This window comes from Mauremys reevesii, linkage group 1 (genome assembly GCF_016161935.1).
Source record: "Mauremys reevesii isolate NIE-2019 linkage group 1, ASM1616193v1, whole genome shotgun sequence".
NCBI lineage: Eukaryota > Metazoa > Chordata > Testudines > Geoemydidae > Mauremys > Mauremys reevesii.
In genome coordinates this window covers 267,496,376-267,520,625 of record NC_052623.1, presented here as the reverse complement: position 1 = coordinate 267,520,625, position 24,250 = coordinate 267,496,376, and the positions used below count along the sequence as shown (strand labels likewise).

Here is a 24,250-nt window from a genome sequence, read left to right as displayed (position 1 = left end):
GCAGGATCATTTTTACAGAGCAAAGTTTTAATATGATGAGGGGCCACTAAGTAGGGGGAAACAGCTGCTCCCCTCAAATCTTTACACTATCTTACAAGCATGGGGCTTCTGAGGTGGAAGCACTGAGGGAAAGACACTTCACACTGCTCAGTGAGCCTAACAGCAAGTTAACAGGCACTGTGCTTCTAAAGAGAGAAGCCAGGGCTGGCTGAGGCAGAGGGAAGGAATAACTACAGATCTAAATTGATGGAAAGGAGGAAGAGGCCATCTCCCCCCAGCCACAGCAGACTGAACTGTGTAAGGGGGGGGAAAAACCCACAATTTGCTTTAAAATGGGGGTTTATTATTTATTTACACAAATATAAACAAAAATAAAAGCATCTGCAGGTGAAGGAGGAACCAGGGAGAATGACAGGAAGCAGGTCAGTCTGTGATAATTAGCTCATCCACACCCCAGTCTTCATAGCTTCCATCTGGCAGGTACCTGCGGATGATTATGGGAATCTTCCGAGCTCTGAAGGGAGGACAGAGAGGTAAATGAAATGCCAGAGCTTTAATTACACCCTCTCAGCAAGCTACAGGAGTCCAGATGTGCTATGCTGGTGAGAGCTAGTAACTCACTGGTTTTGTTTCATTAGCAGATTTCTGGTGTAGTGGGGAGGTGCTCATGATTTGGAATTACAGTGAAAGTTCTTTCCCTTGGAAGGTCAGATCCTATAAGGTGCTGTGTACCCCCAAAGAAGTCAAAAAACAGAGGAGCTCAGCACGTTGCAGTGCTGAATTCTTACACTGGAAACAATCTAAAGCCACTGAACATCACAACAGTAAGAGACTGTGCATCCCAAGAGGCATGTGGGAGAGCCAATGGAACTGAAAAATGAAGCTACTGTTCTGACGGACAGGAAACCCACAGGGATAAGTTCTTCACAACTCTCATTGCACTATCTGAAGTGGTTTGTGGAGAATTTCATAAACAACTAACATTTACATAGTATCTTTCATCCAAAGCAGTTGATATACACCACTAGCTTGATATAACGCTGTCCTCAGGAGCCAAAAAATCTTAGGTGAAACCGTGTTATATCGAACTTTATTTGATCCACCGGAGCGTGCAGCCCCGCTCCCCCAGAGCACTGCTTTACCGCGTTATATCTGCATTTGTGTTGTATTATAACGGGGTTGGGGTGTATTTTAAGTATGCACAGAACAGAGATCATTTCCACCACCACCAAAAACGGCTACCTCTAAGTCAGAACACAGCTGCTGCTAACAGTGCCCAGCAACAGTGCACCACAGTTCAAGACAGAAAGTTAGAAAACACTGAATTCAATTTAATCTAGGAGGCATTTTTAAGTCAGCAGCATGTAATTAACCTGATTGGAATTGGGCCAGGACCTGAGGCTTACAACCCTACAGTTTGTGGAAAATAACATGGGATCTTTAATGGTCACAAGCATTCAGAATAATGTTTTTAAGTCTTAACCAAAAGATGGCCTCTCCAGTAACAAAGCACTCATTAGCACCATCCTGAGGCATTGACTTGGTATTGACAGAGCAGAGCGCCCCCTGCCAAGAAACAATCACTACTTCCTACAACACCTCTGATTATTTCCCAGGTCTTGCACTCTAGCACTGACCAGAACCAACTCTGTCTGTTTCAGGAGATCAGCCATGGACACAAACTGAGATGGTACTGGCTGCTGATAAAGGTGAAGGAATGCAGTTAAGATAAGGCTCTCTTATGAGGGTGTAAATCTGCAGGACAAATTACAATGAATTGAAGCATAAAAATCCCAACCAAACAAAAACACCAGTTCCACTCAGAAACCAGTATCTGATGAGTAAGTGGGGAAATCATTTGCTATTTGATGGGCCAGTCTGCTAGGTCACAGGCTGTGCTAGGAACTCTGGGCCAGCAGGGAGTTCTGAATGGAGGGTGAGTTGTGACCCACCAGTCACCCACTCAACAGCCTCCACCCACCACTTTCACATAGCTAGAGCTGAGTTGATTTACAGAAGGAGATGAAAAGGGATGTCATAAATCCACTTCTTTGGAGTATGTTGAAATTCAAATGACGTGTGTCAGTATCCAGATACCAATCCAAAGCTCCACTGCCAGAGAGGTGGCGGGAATCAGGCTAGGTAGCTGGTAGGTGTGTATGCGTGTCTCTCTCTCATGCCACAGAAGCTGTGGCACAAGGAATTGGGTAGGAGGGAGAAACAGAAAACAGGAGGGAACAGGTGGAAGGAGTCAGGGAATTCTTAATGTGGCCACCATGTGTTTGTAGTCATTTTAATCTATTAAGCCACATTATTTTTTCAGTGGAAATATGTGAAAATATGAATTTGTCCAAATGGCTACATTTGAATCAGTTCCAATCAGGGACTTCTCTGATCCCAACAAGTTCATGATGGGGCCCTTAGGATCCTATTAAAGAAAAAATATGAATTCCAATATACAATAAGAAAAACAGGAAAATGTTGCTAACCAGTAGGACTTTGCAGAAGTTCCTAGGACTGGAGAATACAGACACCCAAGCTACCTACTGCTGGAAACAGATTCTGAACTGAAAAGAGGAAGGGGGATTCATACTCCCAGGCCAGAAATTCCATTCTAGCCACAAACCTGATTTAGAGGGACACAGATGCAAGGACAGACTGCCTGAATGAACATGGAGATTGTATTCCCCCACTGTTATCAAGAGAGCACGCAAACTGTAGCCTCGGGAACTAATGGAAATAAACCCTCATCGTTGAGTGTTGACGAGAGGAATGTAACTCTAAGGACATCTCACTGACAAAATCTCCAGGACTTACTTGAGTTCTTTCATTGCAATCAGCAGAGGATCTGTCTCTCCTTCCAACTCTACCATGACTGGAGCACACATCCTAAGAGGAAGAATATCCACAGTCACAAGGGGAACAGCAGGGAGTTGGAGAAATATGCTAAAGCATGGGGGGATACTTGCTTCCAAACATGTCTGTTACCAAGATAAAGTCCAGCAGAGTATGAAGGACGGAATGACAGGTGCAATTCTGATTTGTAAGATCTCTATTGACTTGGAGGACAACGCTCTTCAGGAATCTCTCTCATCACAAGACCCTTTCCTATTGCGGTAGCAGCATGTCTGGCAGTTAGTGACTGGGTGCAAGTGGCCACAGGCAGAGTTTTTAGTTGAATGCCGCACATGGCCCTTCTCTCAAATCCCAGCTTGTGAGCAAAACTGAGATTCACAATGAAGCCCACATCCCTTTCAGGGGTCACTTCCCTACATATTTTAATGTGAGGACGGAAAACAGTGACTCTAAAATTAACCCAGTAATAAGTACCATTTATTAGCCAATAAAAGCACAGTGAAATCATCCTCTCACCTCCACACTTACTGGATTTGTTGTTTTGCTGAGATGCTCAATATCTTGCAGATCTTGTTTTGGGGAAAAGAGAGGGGCTGATTTTCTTAATCAGGACTCCTGACTATAGAAAATTTAATGTATTTTTTGGAGGGGAAGTGAGAGTGGGGTGTCAAAGATGAGGATTATCTGTAACCCTCCTTTTAAGAGACGGCAGCAAGGGAAGCATGTGCTATTACAGTAGAACCTCCGAGTTACGAACACCAGAGTTATGAACTGACCAGTCAATCACAAACCTCATTTAGAATCAGAAGTACACAATCAGGCAGCAGCAGAGACCAAAAAAAAAAAGGGCAAATACAGTATAGTGTTAAACAAACTACTAAAAAAAGGGAAAGCGGCATTTTTCTTCTACATAGTAAGTTTTCAAGGCTGTATTAAGTCAATGTTCAGTTGTAAACTTTTGAACAACCATAATGTTTTGTTCAGAGCTACGAAAAATTCGGAGTTACAAACAAGCTCCATTCCCAAGGTGTTCGTAACTCTGAGGTTCCACTGCTTGTGTGACCTTGGCCACTGGGGGATGCTGCTGGCCTAGATTTGGAATTAAAGACAGCTTGAGTAGATAATGTAGCAACAGGCACCAGCATTTCTTGGATTCAGAGCCATGGTAGACGCACTTCATTGCTCAGAACTTTTTTTTTTTGTGTGCGTGCGCGCCTTCCAGAGAATTAAAAGAACATGTAAAGAATGGCTTTGCCAAATGATGGCTAGGCAAATAATATCTCTGCAAAGCAATGACTAAGGAGAGACTCAATAGCCACCTACAATTATCTGCAAGGTGTAAGGGAGAAGAATTGAAAGGGTATAACCATGAGTAACAGGATGAAAACAAATAAAGATATTATTTCAGGTGGATATAAATAAACTTTCCTAAGGCTGAAGAAGTGGCATCTGAAGAAGTGGGTATTCACCCACGAAAGCTCATGCTGCAGAACGTCTGTTAGTCTATAAGGTGCCACAGGATTCTTTGTTGCTTTTCCTAAGGCTGAGATTATTAGGCTGTGGTACAGTCTCCCAAGGAATGCAAGTCCCATTGACTTGCATAATTTAAAGTTAGACTGGACAAAGCACCAGAGATAGCAGAGAGCAGTCCTCCACAAGCAGCAGGTGGGATGGTACATGAACAGTAGTGCAGGGAAACTAGCCAAGCTGGGGCACCATTGTCCCAGCTGCTGTCCAAACAAGTAAATGACAATCCCTCCCCTCAAAATAATTGCAATCTAAAAGTTTAGGTATACGTTTTCCATTCGTACTTTCTACAGTCCTATGATATTTGTTGATAAAGACCTCGAATTTCTCCTGGGGTCTTGGCTTTTGTAACTATCCTGAGTTTCTCAGCAGAGTTTGCTTTCCCCTTGGGTAAGGAAGGAGATACACCTAGAACACTACTCCCACTCTCCCATTGTCTTCAGCAGAGAGGGCTGATTACAGATGAGAAATGCCTCCCACTTCAGAAGCAACTGAGACAGATGGCATAAAGGATAAGCCATCAGTAGCACTGTCCTGGGTATAATGCTCTAGGAAGGCTGCAGAGACTTGTCTAGGGGCTCCAGTTTCCATTTCCAGGCCCTTGCACTTCGCAGCTGGCAGTAGCTATGACACAGAACCTCACAGGGCAGGTGGGGAATCATCAGAGCTATGGAAGATCCCAAACAGTAAGAAAGTAACTTAAACATGGAAAAAACATTTTGAAATGCCATGAGATGCCACTGCCAGGGCTGGGGTGTGGAACAAGTGTACTTACGCTATCTGGAGTGCACGAGTGCCCAGGACTCTGGCTCGCTCATATTTGGTCATGTATGGAGTTGTGATCCGCTTCTGATTTGCCTGCTGTCTCTCTCCAGATGGAAGGATTTCTACATTCTCTTGACCCTCCTGAAGAAATAAAGGAACATAAGCTATTGTAAGCACATTGAGGGAGCTCTAGGTCCTTAACAGATTTTGTCAGACTTTGGAACCATCAAAAATGAAGGTTTAAAGTCTACACGGAATTCTAGCCAAGGACTTTGAGTAAAGCCGAGTAGAAAGCTCAGTTGGGAAGTGTATTTATCTAACTAATATACAGAGATACTAAGACTGGCTTTCTGAGGTTCTGGGTCCAGTGCCCTAACAGCTGGTGCTCTGAACTTCCATATTGGAGACTTGGGTTCTAATCCCATTCCCAGTGTCTCACTCTCCAGAGCGCGATAGGACCAAGATCATAGAATCATATGGTTAGAAGGGACCGCAAGGGTCATCTAGTCTAACCCACTGCCAAGATGCAGGATTTGTTGTATCTAAACCATCCAAGACAGATGGCTATCCAGCCTCTTTTTGAAAACCTCCAGTGAAGGAGTTTCTACAATCTCCCTAGGTGGTCTGTTCCATTGTCCTATTGTTCTTACAGATAGGAAGTGTTTCCTGAGATTTAATCTATATCTGCTATGCTGTAGCTTGAACCCACCGACTCTTGTTCTGCCCTCTGTGACAAGAGAACAACTTTTCTCCATCTTTTTTTATGGCAGCTGAGTGCTCTAGGAGCCGGCACTCTGCAGTGTCATCATAGGGACTTTGGTTCAATTACTATTCCCAGTCCCTAGCTCCCTGGATGACCGGAACTTGGAGTGGTCTGGGAAAAATGTACATGCTGTATAAAAAAGGAGGCTAGGTGAAGCATGTGGGCACAATGCAGAGTGCTGAAGGGAGGAAGAATTTGAGCACTAACCTCCTCTGCATTCTCCAAGTCATCTAGCCCTTCATCTTCCTCCACATCGTCAAAGTCGTCACCATCAAAGCTGTGGGTGACAAAAAAGACACAAGTTTCAGAGTGGTAGCCGTGTTAGTCTGTATCAGCAAAAACAATGAGGAGTCCTTGTGGCACTTTAGAGACTAACACATTTATTTGGGCATAAGCTTTTGTGGGCTAGAACCCACTTCATCGGATGCATGCAGTGGAAAATACAGGAGCAGGTATAAATACATGAAAGAATGGGAGTTGACACAAGGCCACTTATCGCCCTACAGCCAGATCTCAGCCTATAGGCTGCTGCTGCCCACCTTGGAGATCCGAATGCAGCCCTGCTGCCTCCCCACCCCATACTGCTCCCTGCTTCTCCCCTACAATGCCACACCTGCCCCCCTCGACACCCTTCCCGCCTCCACCCATCCCCCCAGTCCCCACCCCACCCATCCACCTGCTCCTCGGCCCCCACCCATCCACCCGCTCCCCTCGGCCCCCAGTCCTCACCCCCACCCATCCACCCGCTCCCCCCGTCCCCACCCAGCCACCCGCTCCCCTGGGCCCCCCAGTCCCCACCCCCACCCATCCACCTGCTCCCCTCGGCCCCCCCCACCCATCCACCCGGTCCCCTCGGCCCCCCAGTCCCCACCCCCACCCATCCACCTGCCCCCCTCGACACCCTTCCCGCCTCCACCCATCCCCAAGTCCCCATCCCCACCCATCCACCCGCTCCCCCGTCCCCACCCAGCCACCCGCTCCCCTCGGGCCCTCCCTAGCCCCACCACTCCACCAGCCCCACTTGCCCCGCCCCCTGGGGGTCCCCCTTCACCATCACCCCTTCGATGGGCCGCCCCCCGCCTGAGCCCTCCCCCCGGGCCGGACACGAGCCCCCCGCCTCCTTCTCACTTGTCCTCGTTGTCGGACATGCTACCGGCCCGGCGCGAGACTCTCGCGACGCGATCCCAACCGCAGACCCCCAGGGGCGGGGTGTCGTCACAGAGCAGGCAACCCACGAGCGCGGCGATTGACCTCCAAGCAGCCACTTCCGGGGTCGGCGCTGACGTAGACGGAAGCGGACGGCGGAGCGGGTTCCCATGGTAACGGGAGCCGCTAAGTCGGGTGAGTGAGAGGGTCGAGGGAGGCAGAAGGAATCGCTGCGGACGCCCGAATATCCGCGCTTCCCGGGACGCGGCCGGGCCACCCGCCAATCAGGGACCAGCACGGGTTGCCATGGAGACTGGAAGACGGCCTTGGCACTTCATTCTCCCCATCTGGTGCATCCTAGCCTCCGATGTGACGTCACCCCACAGGCTTCCCCTCCCACTGGGCGCTGGGTGGCGAGGCCCCGTTGGAGGGGGCATCGCACCGCCCTGGGTGCGCCCCGTGGTGGGCGAGGGCCTGTGCCACATCGCAGCATTGCACCTTGTTGGGCATGAGTGGGGCCATTACTGTGTGCGGTGGGGGGCATGGAGGCGACCCCAGGTGCCATTGCACTGTGTGGTCATGGGCCTTGCTTTGTTGCATTATTGTGTTGCCCCACGGCATTTCTCCGGGGGGCTTGGGCATCGTCCTATTGCATTATGCAATGGGTGGGTGGGGTGTTGTTTCATTGCATTGTGGTGGGGCACTGTCCTGTGACAATGCAGAGTCGGGTGAGAGGAGTATTGTGCCAAGGTGTGAGGCGTGGTCCCCTGTGGCACTGTACTGTGACAAAGCGATGTGGGGTGAGAGAGGAGTATTGTGCCAAGGTGTGAGGAGTGTCCCCCCGTGGCTGTACTGTGGAGCAAGGTGTCTTCTCTATGGCATTGGATGGTGGTGTCATCTGTGGTATCACAAATGTGAACTGAACATACATCACTGCACACCATGTGGAGGGAAAAAGGTGTTTTTCCTTCAGCCAGTGGTGGGAGGGTGCGTGTGTTTGTGTGTGGCAGTGCTAAAAGTCCTTGAAGACTATAGACCAGGGGTAGTCAATAGGCAGACGGTGGGCCAAATCTGGACAGCCAGATGCTTTTGAACAGACCCCAAAATCTTTTTATTTACTTATCATTATTGTCAGTATTTTTTATTATTTCCCCTGGAACCTGGACCTTGGTTATACCTTGACCCAGAAATCTGGACCTTGACAAAAATAATTGACTACCCCCGCTATAGATCAAACCAGCTTTAATGAAGATTATATAGGGAGACAAGGTGGGTGAGATAATATCTTTTATTGGACCAACTTCTGTTGGTGAAAGAGACAAACTTTTGAGCTACGTAGAGCTCTTCTTCAGATTACATTAGGTATATTCAGGACAGGCAGCAAACCTGTTATCTCCTCAGGAGAGGAAGTGCCGTGGATGCCATGTTCTGAGATCAAGCATGTAAATGTGTTGAGTCCATGCATCCATCACTGCAAAGTAAGGTGTAATTGTAGTGTGGGTAAGCTTACCAACACTAGCTTTAATTGAGCTAGCACCAGTAACCGTAGCAACGAAGACGTGGTGGCATGGGCTTCGGCACAGGCTAACAATCCCAGCACAAGCCCACAGGGGATGCTTAGTACATACTTGGATTGCTAACAATGCTGAAGTCCATGCTCTCACATTTTCACTACCATTGTTACCTGCGCTCTGTAGATTAAAATGTGTGTGGGTATGTCTACTTGTGCAACAATTACCGCACCTTAATTTGTGGTGTCAAGGTATTCCAGTCTGAGTAGGACTGTGGTGGGTTTTAGGGGTTCACAACCTTTCTCAGCTGGAAGCAGGTTTGTGACTGCAACAGAGAGGAGAATAAAAGAGGACATGGGAGATTCCAGCCAGTCCCTCAAACACTACAGTAACTCTTCAAGGGTCAAGACTTCAGTGGATTAGCTATATTTAAGTAAGTATTACGGTTGATTTTGAGGTAGTAGAGACTGTGTAATGGAATCCTAGAATGACTGAGGGCGGTGAAGAGAGAATGTTCTTTTGAGTTGAACCATTAGAAGTTGAATATGATTTACTGACTCCTTGCCTCACTGTCATTTTCAGGGTTTCACAATGTCTTCCCAGGATGGAAGAAGAGCAGCGCCGGCTGTCCCAAAAGGAACCGGTTTCTGGCATTCTCCAGGGACAACTCATTATGGCCAAGAAACAAAAGAGCTGCTTAAAGGTAGCAGGAAGATTGAACGGAGAACAGTGAAAAAGCCATTGACCCCCTTAAACTCATATCATGCTTCTGGCTTCACTGGATCATTGTATAATAGCAGTATGGACATTTTAAAAAACCAAACCAAAACACTCACACAGTTCTCCCCATGGCGAAGACGAAAGAGAGAATGAAGCACATCTAACCGATGTTAGTCACTCGCTTAATGCACTACTGGAAGGTGCCCAGGTACCACAGTGATTAGGATGGTAAAAGAACCTACATAGAATAGAAAGAATGTTAGTAGTCCATGTTGCTTCTGATGCTTGGAATGCTCTTCCTAAATCCATTCTCTCATCCTCCTTCCTCACCTTATTCAAATAATTCCTAAAGACCCCTTCTGCAGCCCCCTCTCCCCCACATACACACTTTGAACCACTAAACTGTATATCTGACTAAAGCCATCATTGTATCACCCTAACCCATGCCATTCCTCACCCCTCCCTTTCCTGCTGTTATATTCTCACATCTCAAATCCATCATTTAGTGTATAAGCTTTTCAGGGCAGGAACCTGTCTTCTATGTATTTTCTGTAAAGTGCCTGTCTAATCCAATCTACCTGTCAGTCTCTCTAGATTTTTACACAACACCTGTTGCCAAGCACACTTCTGGGTTCTACCACATACTAAATAATAACCTCGTTCTGTCTCCCTTCTCCAACCATTGCCAAAGTTGAAGACATAAAACCTCTTTGTTGTACTAATTCCACATTACTACGCCATGTGCATAATACCATCCTGATCCCTCAGTTGGTGATCAGCTAAAGGATTAGGCTCAATAGCTCTTATAACTAGTTCCCTTGCTACTGTTACTGCAAATGCTGTTCTCATTTGCTTTCAAATTTGGGAGAACAGTTTTACCTCCACCACAGCCCTTACGTACCATTTTTAAAGCTGGTGTTTCCTTTTGTATGGAGGATAATGCCAATACTTTTGTAAATTAGGCTGCTTGTTTAGGTGCATAAACATGGAGTTAGTAACCCAACTTTAGGCACCCACCTTTGAAATTCTCAGCCTAAATCCCTTAGGAATCATGAATCACTTAGGTCTTTTCCTAAAGGATCTCGATTACAAATATGGAGTTTCCTCCAAAGCCCTTCCTCAGGCTGAGGTAGTTCCTCAGGCTGTTTCAGCTGAGTTCTCAGGCTGGGGTCTTTACAGACGGTTTTTGCCTTTCAGTGATGATGGAGGAATCCAAACTTACCAGTTTCCAGCAACGCCACCTCATGGACTGCATGAAACGTGAGTGATGCCTCAGCTTTGTCCACCCCCAACCCGCACACATGTACTCCTCCTTGTGCAGGTTGCTTCTTATTGATCTTCTGCTCCTAATCCCTGTGTACACCTTACAGCTGCTGTGGTGAAGCATTCACATGGCCTAGATACATAGATCATTCTTTTTACAGAGGCTATTTGCCTATAGACTGGAGGATTGGGAAGAAATTGGGGAGTATTTCTTTCTCAGCATTTGGTCCACTGCAGCTGTTCTCATCTCTTACATCATACAACAGTATCTCGTGAACCCTGCATCCAATCTCCATCATTTAAGGCTAAATTTGGTAGCTATTCATATTCTTTATAAGGACTGGCTGGGATTTCCCCATGTAACTGGTCGATGGAATGAGACTAATACTGGAACTGCATTATGTGGTCCAGGGAAATCACCAAGCCACAGACTTGTCTTCCCTTCCTTTCCCAGGAGGTGTTTCCCTGCCCACTCACTGCAACCCAACATCCAGCAAAGAACCACAGCTTGTGCAGCCCTCTCCACCAAAGCCTTGTCTTTCAGTCACTCTATTGGCCAGACCTCATCTCCGACCTGCCGAGATCTGCCGGGCAGGCGATGCCTACACCCGAGAGAAATTCAAACCCCGGGCCACTCGTGAGTAAATTCTGCTAAGGGATCAGTTTTGCCTCCTCTCTTTCCTTCCCTCCAATTTTCCTCCAGTCTCCAGAAGACTTTTTCTTATTTGCTTTCCAACCTCCTTCTTCCTTCTCTCTAATCCACTGGCAGATGCACAAAAGCCAGAGCTGTGAGGGGACTCTTGACAGCGCCTCCCTTCATTGATGATCACATCCCAACCCTGCCTGGTGGCTGGGTGGCTCATTGACAGAACAGGATTTCACTTGACCTTATTGTGACAAGGCAATTCTCACATAATTTTATGGCTCATAGACTAGTATCAGACCACTGATGTAAATGTAGCTGGGACTTTTGCCGTCGGTACAGTATGTGTAGTGCCTGTGCTGTATATAGGATGTGAATGGGATGTACCATAATAGATATTTCCTGTGCAATTATTTATATAGAATCTCCAGCTGCGTGTGTCCCGGCACAGCTGCCAGCAGGGCCTTGGTGGGGAGACTGTATTTCTGCCTCAGTCTGACAAAGATTTGTTTTCTTTATCTTCCACAGGCGACTTAGAGAGGGAGAAGCAAAGGCTCCAAAATATCTTAGCGACTGGAAAGGACATGGTGGAACAGAAGCCACAGCAGAAGCCAGTGCAGACAGAGGAAGAAGAAATACCTGAACCTGACCGGTTTGAAGAACGTACGTATGGAAATAGGCCAAGGCACAAAGGAAGGCCTTAGATACAGGCCCCTTACAAAAGGCAGGGTGGGGGGATTCATGCATTAGTGAGCTGAGATTTGTTGTGGCAGGTGGAATGCTGGATTAGACCTTATCTAGACTAGAAAGGTTTGCTGATATAGCTATACTAGTAGTATGGTATCATAGCTATACCAGCAAACACTTCTAGTGGAGATGCAGCTCATACCAGCAGAAAACTGCTTTTGGCAGTATAGTTTATACCACTTCCCCCAAATAAAAAGCTACACTGGCAAAAACACTTTTTTGCTAGTATATCTGCACCTACAGTAGGGCTTTTGCTGATATAGCTATGTCAGTTTGGGGTGTGATTTTTTTCACATTCTGAACCACTAAAGTTGACAAAACTTTTAATGTAGACTGGGCCTTCGCTGGACCACTGCTCTGCTTTGGCGTGTAGAATCCTACGGGGTAAATCCCAACATCCCACTGCACTGAATAAGCTTTTACAAACACTCCCCAGCCCCAAATCAAGCTGTATTTCCTAGAGGCTGGGAAGAGAGAGAAATAAAGAGATGGCTATTTCTATCCTTAAATGCAGGAGGTGCTAAAATACTGTGGTGATGAGGGCAAAGTCAGTGTCATTCTAGATATTACCCTCCCACACACACCCATATTCTAACAGGGCTGGGAAGTGGGGAGGTCAGAGTTCAGGCAATGCTGGTGTATCCCCACTTTGACTGGTTCTGTCCATGTCTCTCTCTCTTGTGCTCAGTGGTGAATGAAATTCAGGAGCGGAAGGAATTCCTGGCAGAGATGGAGGCTCTGGGCCAGAGCAAGCAGTATCGAGGGATTGTCCTCACTGAAATCTCACAGGTATCTTCGGAACCCCTTTGGCCTCTGCAGCATGTTGGATTGAGGGAACCTTGGTGTTGGAGGATCTGAGTTCTAGGGTTTCTATCCAATAACTAGATGTGGCCTAGATTTGGAAGGAGGAAAGCCCAGCATTTTCTCTCAGGAGATGAGGTAGAAAAAGAGGGATGAATTTAGGAGGTTGGGGCGGGAGAGAGGCCTCCAGCCCCTCTATCATTTCTGTATGTAATTTCACAGGGGAAGAGGATCCTTCATTCTCAAGTTTGGCAGAAAATAGGAGTTTCTGGCATTCTTACCAATTCACCTTTTGTTCTGTCTTTACAGAAACTGCGGGAGATGGAGATCATCGATAAGAAGAGGAGTAAGGATGTGAGAGAGGCAATGGCAAAAATCCTCCCTGTGGGAAACAAATCTGATCTCAATAGCTAGACCAAGACCAGACACCAGAGCAGACCATTTCCACCCCTTCTTTCCTTGCCCTTCCAATAGGGCTGGGCTTCCACCATAGAAGGGTCACAGAACTGGTCTATGCCTATTCATCTAAGGCAGATCCTCTTAGAGGAATGTCAGTAGCACCTGTTGCGTAAATCCAAGAAGGCAGTAAATATTTATGCATAATACATAACAGGAGAAAATCTTTGCAAAATCCTACCAACACTGACTAGTCTCCCTTCAGGCAGCTGTTTCACAGTTGGGTGAACTTGATGGTTGGGGGAACCAAATCAGGGAATTAGCCTGGTTCCCTCCTCTGGAGGGACTAGGAGGAGATGAAAAGACCTCAGCATGCTCCAGTCGCCTCTGAAACATGGTGACGCAAGGTCTCTTTCCACCTATGACACATGTCTTAAGGTGTCAGAACAAAGCTGACCTACACAACAGACACCCAGAAGGAAAATCTCTCTCCCTTTTCCATATGGCCCAAACTCTGGGGATTCTGATTGTTTCTGGTGGAAGCTGAAAATTAATGGGATTGTTTACTTCCTCATCACTGATCCATATCATCACTCATGTCAGCACAGCCCTGGAAACTGTGTCAGCTGCTGCTCCAGAGCAGGTAAGGGAGGAGCAACCACACTGCCTTACATAAATATTAGCCTTGATTTTAATGTGATTGCATCTTGGTGAGATTGTGTGTGTGTGTTTAGGATCTTGTCTCTTGCTCATGCACTAAAACATGCAGGCTTAGAAACATGGCTACGGTGGGTTGGGCCAGGGGAGGAGTTCACGGTTCGCAGTGCAGGAGAGTCTGTTCCCTGGGAGCATCTTGACAAGGATTGATATGGCCAAAGGCAGTGGGGCCAAGGTATTCATAGATTTTAAAGCCAGAAGGGATCATTACTAGTCTGACCTCCTTCATAACACAAGCTAAAGAATTTCACCCAGTTACCTCTGTATTGAACCAAGAGGCTGCTGGAATCCCCAAATCTCATCCTTTTCTTAGGTTCAGCGGCTGAACTATTTGTCAGCAGTACTCCACCAAACCTCCCCAAGCCAGGTTGGGCTCAAACCCATAATCCTGAGATTAAGAGGTGCATGTGCTACCAACTGAGCTAGCCAGGTACCTAACGTGAGCCAAGCACAGGTAAGGATAAGCAACACAGGGTGGCAGTAGTTTTTTGTTTTGTTTTTTTTTAACTCCACTGGTTTTATTTTTCTGCAGATGAATGGCAATCCCAGAGTTAGTACAGTAATAGTTTACAAATCAAAATACTGGCGGGAGTAGGACTGGGGGTGTCAGACTGCAGCAATTCTAATGGCCTTTGACAGTGGCTCAGCTGCACGCTACAAGGCCAAATTGACTGCTTTGCTTTGGAGGTAAATTGTGCTTTGGGATCTCCCCTACCCAGAGATGACCATAGAAAGGTGGCCACTGCTCCTGGAGCAGCCAGTTGGGGGTTGCAAGAGTATGATGGGGCCCTCCATTCCTAGGGGCTGAGTATGCTGCCCCAACCAGTACTGGTGGCCCTTGGGACCAAGATGATAAACTCAGCTCCCTCAATGGTTTTGTAAACAGGGATCCCTGTATAAAAATATACTCCAGCAAGGTGGTTTGGATCAAACCTGTAGTATTTTTATAAAGGGAATGCAGCAGTTTGCTCTGGGCTGGTAGTTACTCTGCTAACAAGGCAAGACAACAGCTGACCAACCAACACCCACAAAACTCAGTGTCTAACTCAGACCAATCAAACAGCTCAATAAATAGCTCCTCACCTTGGAGAAGGCGGAAAAAAGAAAGGAAGGAGGGAAGACTGCTCTCCCCATCCCCCAACGCACACACACAACAAATAAAACAAGGGTTTAAAAAGCTGGGTGGGGTTGAATCCATCTAGTAACAAAACTATTCAAAAAACCAAACTCAAATTCCCCCCTTTTGCACTTTTAAAAATATAAATACAGACAAAGCTGGAGAAGGACCAGCTGAGATTCCCTCCCCACTTCCCAAGCTGGCAGAGGGCAGCACGAGCAAGCAAGGCAACAGGATAACCTTGCTGGCACTGAATAAAGTCTTGCATTCTTTTCCTCCCTGCCCCCCAAAAAGCGTAAGCGTGGGTCTATTTAGCAGCTGCAGCGAGGGTTAAATGTCCTGGGTGGGGTATCTTGGACATGTCCCATTGGACTCCCCATAATCCCTTTTCCTTAGCCATTCTGCCTGGCCCTGTCATGAACTGCGCCCAGCCCTGAAGCTCGTGGGGTGCGTGTCGTCAGGGGGAGGGGAATCTCCACAAACAGGACAGTGGTTACTTTTTTTTTTTTTTTTAGGAACCTGAGGCATGGACATTTTGGGGGTTTCTTTCCTTTTCATTTAGTTTTTCAATGTGAATTTAGTGCCAATAAAATAATCCTGTTTATAAGCCCCAGAGTCTTTTACCAAAGTTAAGAATGGGAATTCACACTGCAAGGGGATGAATTGGAGGTTGGGGAGGGACAACTGTGTACAGTCCCCCAAGGCTGAGGGTATGAGGCACATGTGATTATCACAGTTAGAGTGAGGGACGGGGCAATTAGTGCAAGTTTCCCACAAACACCAAAATCCTTTACTTACTGCTCAGACAGTTAATAATAATAATAAACACACAACTGGGTAATATCTCCTAAAGCTATTTCCCCTCCTCCCCAAAGCTTGTGGATAGTATCTTTTCTCCTCTGATCAGGCTCTCCACAGCCTTAGGAAGGGGGATTATTGTTGATCAGACTCGCCATGTCTCCTCTTTTTTGGGCAACTCCATGTCTGTGGCTGAAAGCTGAGTTTCCCTGGGAGAAATCAGCGTTGGCATGTGGGGGTTGACGAGAGGGGAGAGACAGCTTCTGGAGAGGAGTGGGAGGCAGAAGCCCCAGTGGCAGGTATCCAGCCAGCCACAGGGAGGGCTGATGCAATCAGACAGCAGTGCATCCATCCTTGCTTCTGGTTTTCTCCTGCTCTAGCTTTTCTCCTTGGATGACTTGCTCTTTGATTCATGTTTATTGCCAAGCAACTTCAGCACCTTCATGGGCTTGAACTTTCCTTTCTTCTTGCCCTCAGACTCCTTGTGAAATTCTGCAGAAGCGTTGCAAGGAGAGATTATTTTCTAAAGGACAGAGCCCAGGAGTGATGCATGCATACTGGTGCCTATACACTCAATAGACACATGCCTCCACCTGTGTGATGTATGCAGACTGGGGCTAAACTACTTGATGCATACATCTGTGTGAGCCACCAGTGCCTGAATGAAAAGACACACACATTCAGTGCAGGTCACTGAGATTAGACACAGGAGACAGAGATTTCTCAGGAGCTGTTCCCAGGCTGTGGAATGAACTCCCGCAGGAATTAAGGACCAATACAAACCTCACCACCTTCTGCTGCAAGTGCAAAGCACATTTCTTTGACTTTGCCTTCTCTAACATAAACACATAGCAAAGTGTGTGTATATTATCTAGACATTCTAACACACTTTTCCCTATCAGAACAAGAGGAGAGGAGAAAAGGTGATGGGGGTTAGTCAGAGTGCATAATGCATTTGTGGAAGATGCTTGGAGGTGGTGGGTGTGATATAAGAACCTACATATAATAGAATAAATCCCTAAACACATGTTCATGTGCATTTATACTAATGCCCTTTATTCTTCTGCCCTCTTCTTGGGAGCGTGAGAGAGCAGCCAGGACTCTGAAGTCCTCCAGTATTGGAATGTGGCTCTCATTCACTTTCTTACCTTTCTTTTTAATCATGGCTTCCAACAATTTATCCTCCTCTTCCTCTCTGAAAGAAACAGTGGGAAACTGTTAAGAGATTCTACTCTCAGGACAACAGCCACAACATGGTTGGAAGAGAAGAGCTCCCCACGGCTCATGACTGGTATGGTCACTGGTATCCCATAATCCCTTGCTACAGTTATGACATATTCCCCATATACACAGACCAGGACAGACATCATCCAGAGATACATACATACATACACACACACACACACACACACACGTCATTAGCATTGATTGACAGGAACAAGGATTGGGGGACCCTCGGGAAGGTCTGTCAATAACAGTGGCTTCGTGGTGTTGCACTTCACAGTACAAGTTCACCCCATACTGGTGGTCTGCACCACCTTCTCCACTGTCACTCAGACAGGGCTGTAAAGGCAGCTGGGTTTCAGACAGATCTCCCCCTTTCTGCCGTGTTACCTTTGCCGGTCCTCATCCAGGCAGTTGACAATGGCATTACGTTGTTCAATAATGGTGACCAGCTCCTGCATCAGCACCGTCTCCCTCTCTCGGTCGTCATCCGTCCAGTCCTTAGCTAGCCACCCCAGAAAAGACAGGGAGTTAAATGACTAAGTTTCCCTTGCGCAAGGAGTTCAGGGGTCCGGAGTGCCATACAAGAGACCTGGGTTTGATTCCTGTCCTGAGCCTAGCAGATGACTGTGTGGATCTCCACACTAGGTTAGAATGATGGCCTCTCAATGTGGGGACTGGGAATACAGTCTAGACAGCATGCTCAGGAATTGCTGCTGGGGAGGGACTGTCTCATGTTACTCAACAGCCACCCTGCAGCCAGTTAAGGAGGAGTATTAATATCCATCAAAGGCAAGTCCCATTTGGTCCCTTTTACCCAGGGACTAGCCATGACTGAAGGTATAATGGACATTGGGGGGACAGAGAACCTGCTCAGGGTGGCATTTCACCAGTACTAAGAGATTTACCTGGCTTATTGAGAAGGCACCGCAGTTCGTACTCTACATCAGCCTGACGCTGCTCCAAGTTCTGCTGCTTAAAACTGCAAAGAAAGAGAAACACCATCAAAAACCCATTGCAAGGCTCAGAGAGATCCCTCCGGAAAGCAGATGTCCTCTCTGGGAAGCCATACTCCATGGGGTCAGGTTTGAAAGTAACAACTGTGACCTTAGCCTTACCTACCAGGAGACTTGTAGTGAAAGGGCAGGAGCCTTGGCTGTACTCCTAGCGATGCTAGCCCCAGCCTCATCCAGTAAAGACTGATATAGTAGTGGTGGCTACAGGGTGCTCACAGCCTCTTACAGAAGGAAGTGCCATGGGGAACACTGCAGGAGTGCTGGCTATGGGGAAGCCCACAGCTCTTGTAGCTCCAGTCTCTGAGTAGTTCCAAGTACACTTGGACAAAGAGTCAATGTCTTCATAGATCGCTAGCCCCACCCCTTGACTAGGAAGCCTACCAGGGCCTTCTGGTAAAGCGTCTCAGGTGGGAATAGGGAGGCTCTTCCGTCCTCCCCAGCTTTGGAGGCAGCGTCAGTGCGTTCCCCCTACTCACATGTAGATGAGCTCAGACTCACGGCGCACCAGCATGTGCTTCTCATGGATGAGCTTGAACCAGTCCACCAGCAGGCTGTCCTCAGGGCTGTCTACCAGTCAAACAAGGCAGAGAGAGAATTCAGAGACACTCCTCAGGGCTTTCTGCCCACACAGCGCAGCAGGCCAAGACAGGCTCTACCATGCTGGGGAGGGAGAGATTCACTTATAATCAACCTGACCTCATCCAACTCCTGAACACATGGGAAGTGGAGTGAATTAAACAGTTCTCAGCCTCCCATGGAGAAGTGATGGTTTTGATCCATTTTCATCATAGCCCAAGCCAGTTGGCATAGCCCGACCCTTCCCCCACTCAACTCCCTTGATCCTTCATCACCCTAACCTTAAACAGAGAGCATATTATCACTACTTCTCCTTCCTCATTTCCCCCCATTACAGGGGTGGTACAGCCCTTACATCTTAAAATTCCCTATCCTCTATGACACATCTTCTCTTCCCCTCCTCCCGTCCCCACCCAATCCCCACGGTTGGCATAATCCACATTACCATTCTCGACACTGCGGAGTTTCTCCTCCAGTTCCACCCCTCGGTGCTCCAGCTCATCCAGCCGCTGCTCAATGGTGTCCATCTCTCCGTAAATATCCTCCACTGGGACGTACTGATCCGCCTGGACCTACCAAACCACACAAGCAGGAACACCCATTGCTATGGGCAGCCGCTTTCCCTGGACAGCCCTTGACCGATCTGCTCCAGCATCCTGCCTGGGGACCCCAATGCACTCCCTGGTGGGCAGTGGAAAGAGCAGGGGAGACTAGCACTCTTCTGTGGAGGAGGGAGAGCAATGGGAGTGACCAACTCCCTCCCACAGGACTAACACAACATCAGAAGAAATCAAACCTCTCCTGGGGGAAATCACCCTGCTCCATCACACACAGACTAATGGCACTGCTGGGGGAAGATGCACTTGCAGCACATGCAATAAAATCTCCCTCCATCGACAGCTCAAACTGGCCCCCAGTTATCTTGGGGGAGCGGTGAGGATACACTTTGCCCCCCCTTGTTCAGCACACCCTTCTTGCTCAGACAACTCCCTCCTGAGGTATGGCAACTGCTGTATCATACGGTGAATCAGGACACGCCTAGGGGCAGAGACTGAGTGGGGAGAAGAGAGTGGGAGCCAAGGTAAGGCCCCGGGGTGGCTGGTTCTAGGCAGTCTGGCCAACCTGCAGCTCCCAAAGGGAGCCACTAGTGACGCAAGTCAATGGACACCACTCTGAAGAGCCTTCTAGGGAGTATGTGTGCACAAGGAGGCTCTCCACCCATCCCCCAGATCCCTCAACAGCCAGCCACACATGCCTCCCACCGCTGGAAGGTAGGAAAGGAAATGGGGGTTCAGCAAGCAGAGCTGCAGTCCCAGCCGACAGTGGGGAGGTGACATTTGCCCCTATGCTCCTCTGTCCTCTTTACCTTGCGTTTGATCAGTGGGAAGCCATGTCCCGGTGCAGGAGGGCGCGCTGGCTTGGATCCTTTGGGGAGTTTCTGGGCTGAGGGGGAGGTGACAGGTGACGACTTCCGGTTGAAGGGATTCTCTTTGCATGAAGACTGGGGAAAACAACCAAGGAGATGATTTGGTGCCCAGGAGAGAGCAATAAAGCAGATCCCAGGCAGGGTGTGAACACTGAGCAAACGCCCTCTCATAGGAACTGCCATACTGGAGCAGAGTAACAGTCCACCTAAGCCACTATCCCCGCTTCTGCCATGGTGTAGACAGCTGGTCCACCAGCCCTTGTCTACAGGAGCAAACTCTGCAGGTGTAATTCCCCACCAGTGCAACTCCAGAGCATGGTTTGATACCAGAGTGCTAAAAGAACCCAAGTCCTGTCTACGCCATAGTTTCTACTATTGCTTCTACTGCTGGAGTTGCATTGGTGGGAAACGGTAGCTACAAAATTCATAAGTGTAGACTGCCCTTTGGATACTCTGGTGTCCTGTCTATGACAGCAGACAGCCTTGGATGCTTCCAAGGGAGGTATAAACCCCCAGAATGCACCTCACTTAACTACGGGAGGTGCGTCTTCCTGACTCTAGCCAGTGATTAGCATGTCCCCTGAGGCATAAGGATTTATAGCCCTGGTTATTTTATCCTAGCCAGTGTCACTGCAGATACTATTCTTATCTGTATCAATATTTAATCCTTTTTTTGATCACACTAAGTTATTTGCCTCAGTAATGTCCTGTGGCAGTGAGTTCCACAGCTTAATCATAAACAGCATGGAAAGCTATTTTGCTCTGAGCAGCATTTTCATTTGTTTTGATTTGTACCCTGAGGCAGGGTGAATAAGAGCATGATTACCATTTAACTAGCGCCTACCCCACCAGACTGTGAGAATCTTAGCTCTGGCTCTGCCTGACCAGCTCTTGGTGGTCACATTTTGTGCCAACAATCAGGGCCGGCTCCAGGCACCTGTGAAGGAAACAGGTGCTTGGGGCGGCCAATGGAAAGGGGCGGCAGGTCCGGGTCTTTGGCGGCAATTCAGCGGCTGGTCCCTCAGTCCCTCTCTTCCTCTTTGAGCTGCCACTGAAGTGCCGCCGAAGAGGAAGAGAGAGAGCGAAGGACCCACCACCGAATTGCTGCAGAAGAATGAAGCAGCGCGACTGAGCTGCTGCTGAAGTGCCACCGATCAGCTTTATCTTCCCCCCACCCCCCCCTTTGCCGCTTGGGGCGGCCCTGCCAACAATGTTGCACAAATGGGTCCAGAGCAGAATGTTACTACTGAAAGCCACAGTACACAGTCTCACCGCTTGGTGGCACCGGAGCTGCTCTGAGGTGAAGACATCACCATATGACAGCAGAATGTTGGAGACTGGTAGCCTGACCCTCAGCTCCAGTGTGGAGATGTCTCCAGGTGGAGAGGTGGAAAAACAGCGAGCAGCTTAAGGCCAGAGGCCTATTGGTAGGGGTGGGTTTCCCCTCCCAAAGGGCACTGAAGGGCATCTCCTCTGGGCCTCTTTGGAGGACAAGATGATTGTTGTGATGAGGGTCAGGGAGGGGTGGGAGAAAAGGAGGGGTTAGGAGAAATGCACCAGCCTACCTTCAGCTGAGGCTTGGGCGATGGGGAATTCTTGGGGCCTCCTTCACCCGTGTCTGAGGCCAACAGGATGGGTGTGGGACTAGCACTGGCAGGAGGCTTGGGGGGCAGTTGGCTGGGGCTGGTCTTTAAATTGCTGGCAGAAAAGCTCTTGCTGGTCTGTTGAGCTCCCCCCTGTGCCTCCCCACTGGAGCTGGCCAGCTCACTGGAGGAAGAGAAGGAGGAGTTGGCGGACAGGCTGGCTGGGGCTGCGGGGCTCTCACTGGAAGAGGCACTGGTGAGCGGAGTGTCTGCACAGGAGATCTTGGAAGCAGCCGGCACATGGACCGTGGGTTCGGAGGAGCTCTTGGGCACTGACGCCTCATCCGGGTCACCAGCGGCCTTGGCTGAACACTCGGAGTTGATGCTCTCAAGGCTGAGGGCAGGTGATGGGGTGGAGGAGGATGGCTCTGAGTGCGAGAGCCTGGAGATGGGGTGGTGAACTACAAAGGAAAGAGAGAGGTCAGAGGGGAATGGGAAGTAACAAATACCCCCCCACACACACATGTACCAGCCACAGATGGAGACTGCCGGAGGCACCTTCAGGAGCGAGATCTCTCGGACGCCCACCCTGTGAGGCTGGGTGGGAAGCAGGATTAGGTAGCACAGAGCCCAGCCCAGCTGGCGTAGACATTAGGACTTGCTCTGCCTGCTGGAGAGGTGAAAGTGTCGGGGCTGCCTATCCCTGGTGTCCAAGGGCGACAGAGCAGGAGTTCTGTGTAGGATGGGTGTGCACAGAAGGGTGTGGGAGGGACTCACCTAGGGGGGAGGCGCTGGGTGCTCGTGGAGCCGGACGTTTCTTTGTCTTGGGGCTGCTGGTGGGGGTGATGCGGTACCAGGGATGAGTGGGTTTTGTCATGCTCTCACTCTGGTCCTGCTTTGGCGTGCTCTTTGGTGTTGCACCTTCCTCCTCCTCCTCGTCCTCCTCCTCCTCAAAGGGGTTGTAGGCTTTGGGATCCCTGCTGGCGGAACTGCTCTCCCTTTCCCTCCCTTTCCCCTGCTCCTCCTCTTCCTCTGAAGCCCTCGTGGGAATCTCCTGGCCACTGCCTGGTGGGGGAGGAGCCGGCTTCCTCTTGGGCTCTGGCTGGACCAACGCAATCCACGGAGGGTCCTTTGGTCTCACAGCAGCTCCCGCTCTAGTTGAAGAGAAGAGCGGTGTCAGGGAGGGAGAGGGGATGAGGAGGATGCATGGAAGAGAGAATTCATGACAAACCAGGTAGAACATTGCCCATAAGGGGGAAAACGTCAGGCTAGGGCTGCCCCTGCCTTCTCTCTGCAGAGCATTCACCCCCAGGGACAGGTTGAAGGTAGGACTGGGCATGTGGGTTCACAGGCTGTGAGAGCACAAACCTTCCAGCCTCACTAATGAGGCTGGGAACCAGAGCTCTGTACCCTCATTTCACTGTCTGACAAACAATATTAATTGGCCATTCCTAGGAAATGTGGCCTCTCTCCCATCCCCCATGTCGCACCACAGCAAGAAAGATTAAACTATCTGCCACGCGTAGTGGACATGCTGCTAATGGCTGGGGACTGAGGAGATCATAAGCAAATGACTCCAGCCAGCTGAGCTGTTTACTGGGCTCTTCGAGCACCCTGGCTGAGCTGGAGAACTGCCCCTCCCCCAGCACAAGTCACTTTGCTTTACACAATGAGTTGGGGAGGGGAATGCAGTGGGAGCAGTTCACTGGATCAGTTTTCACCCAATAATCAATGCAAGAAAATGTCTCAGGTGCCCAATTGCCCCATTGCTCACTGAGGCAGGTAAGGAGCCTTTACTCGTTACGTGCCTCAGTTTCTCTCTCTCCGAAATGGGGACAATGATACAGACCAGCCTTTGCAAAGCGCTTGGAGATCTTTGGACGAAAAGCATTGTGTAGGTGCAAAGTATCACCATTACAGCCAAACACACACAGCAGAAACCCCCGCCCAGGAATGTGGAACATTCCCCCAGGCAGCCAAGCATTTCCTCTTCCCCAGCTGTTCGGTGTTGCCAATTCAGGGTGGCTTGGAATCCTGAATACATCAATCAAATTTTAAAAATGTTATTAAGACGATGTTTAAAAAAGTGAACGGTACAGAGTTTAAGTGTAGAAGTTTCTGGTTATCAGGGAATAACATACAGATTATCAAGGGGTGCGAAGTTTGGTTTAAGATCGGATGGTGTAAGGAATACATAATCTGCAATACCCCCGATTGGGGGTAACAGGTTTACGGGTCAAAGTATAGACATTGAGATATGAGCACAAAATGTGTTCTTTGCCTTTCCACAGCCCCTTTCACGTGAAGATCTCCAAGCACTTTACAAGTCTTCCTGAATGGCAGACACTGCATTATCCCCCCTCAGGTACAGATGAGGAAAGGCTGGCACAAGGAGAGAAGGGACTTGCTCTAGGCCAGTGGTTTCCAAACAGTGGATTGCAGGAAGGTTCAACGTGGGTTGTGGGCACAGTGCAGAGGGGAGGCCCCAAGAGGGAGTCTGGAGGGCAAAGCCGCCCTGCATTCATCCCACAGCAGCAGCTTCAGTCCTACCGGGCTGGGGCCAGCTCCCCACTCCAGCCATTGCAACCTGCATGGGGTCTCAGCACCACTCAGGTTTGGCCCACTCAGGACAGGGTGGACTGCAACCCCGAGCCC

General features: G+C 48.8%; 3 protein-coding genes across 9 annotated transcripts in view; 1 reads left to right on the top strand and 2 right to left on the bottom strand.

Annotated features, from left to right (window-relative positions):
• Nucleotides 1-321: 321 nt before the first annotated feature.
• On the bottom strand, nt 322-7,213 carry POLR2F (RNA polymerase II, I and III subunit F). The gene is made up of 5 exons (XM_039487694.1): nt 7,040-7,213; nt 6,119-6,188; nt 5,159-5,289; nt 2,818-2,889; nt 322-514 (listed from the first exon to the last, which is right to left on the bottom strand). The coding sequence occupies exons 1-5, from the start codon at nt 7,057-7,059 to the stop codon at nt 424-426; spliced, it is 384 nt and encodes a 127-aa protein (XP_039343628.1). The 5' UTR covers nt 7,060-7,213; the 3' UTR covers nt 322-423.
• Nucleotides 7,116-13,345, top strand: C1H22orf23 (chromosome 1 C22orf23 homolog). 6 transcript variants are annotated; one of them, XM_039487673.1, is made up of 7 exons: nt 7,116-7,252; nt 9,151-9,271; nt 10,486-10,548; nt 11,006-11,188; nt 11,723-11,857; nt 12,630-12,730; nt 13,052-13,345. In XM_039487673.1, exons 2-7 carry the CDS (start codon nt 9,160-9,162, stop codon nt 13,154-13,156), a joined length of 699 nt encoding a protein of 232 aa, XP_039343607.1. In that variant the 5' UTR covers nt 7,116-7,252; nt 9,151-9,159; the 3' UTR covers nt 13,157-13,345. The 6 variants fall into 6 exon arrangements, with proteins under 6 accessions (XP_039343607.1, XP_039343586.1, XP_039343570.1 ...); XM_039487652.1 differs by lacking the exon at nt 7,116-7,252 and adding an exon at nt 7,263-7,507 and having other exon boundaries at nt 9,172-9,271; XM_039487636.1 differs by lacking the exon at nt 7,116-7,252 and adding an exon at nt 7,263-7,507.
• Nucleotides 13,346-14,354: 1,009 nt separating this feature from the next.
• Nucleotides 14,355-24,250, bottom strand: part of MICALL1 (MICAL like 1) — a 30,806-nt gene continuing 20,910 nt past the window's right edge. For both annotated transcript variants that reach the window (XM_039487612.1, XM_039487620.1), the window contains 9 exons: nt 22,373-22,749; nt 21,578-22,056; nt 19,953-20,087; nt 19,032-19,158; nt 18,487-18,577; nt 17,903-17,976; nt 17,385-17,499; nt 16,919-16,965; nt 14,355-16,262 (listed from right to left, as the gene is read on the bottom strand). In XM_039487612.1, coding sequence (XP_039343546.1) covers nt 16,147-16,262; nt 16,919-16,965; nt 17,385-17,499; nt 17,903-17,976; nt 18,487-18,577; nt 19,032-19,158; nt 19,953-20,087; nt 21,578-22,056; nt 22,373-22,749 — 1,561 coding nt within the window. In that variant the 3' untranslated portion in view covers nt 14,355-16,146. The remainder of the gene's footprint in view (nt 16,263-16,918; nt 16,966-17,384; nt 17,500-17,902; nt 17,977-18,486; nt 18,578-19,031; nt 19,159-19,952; nt 20,088-21,577; nt 22,057-22,372; nt 22,750-24,250) is intronic.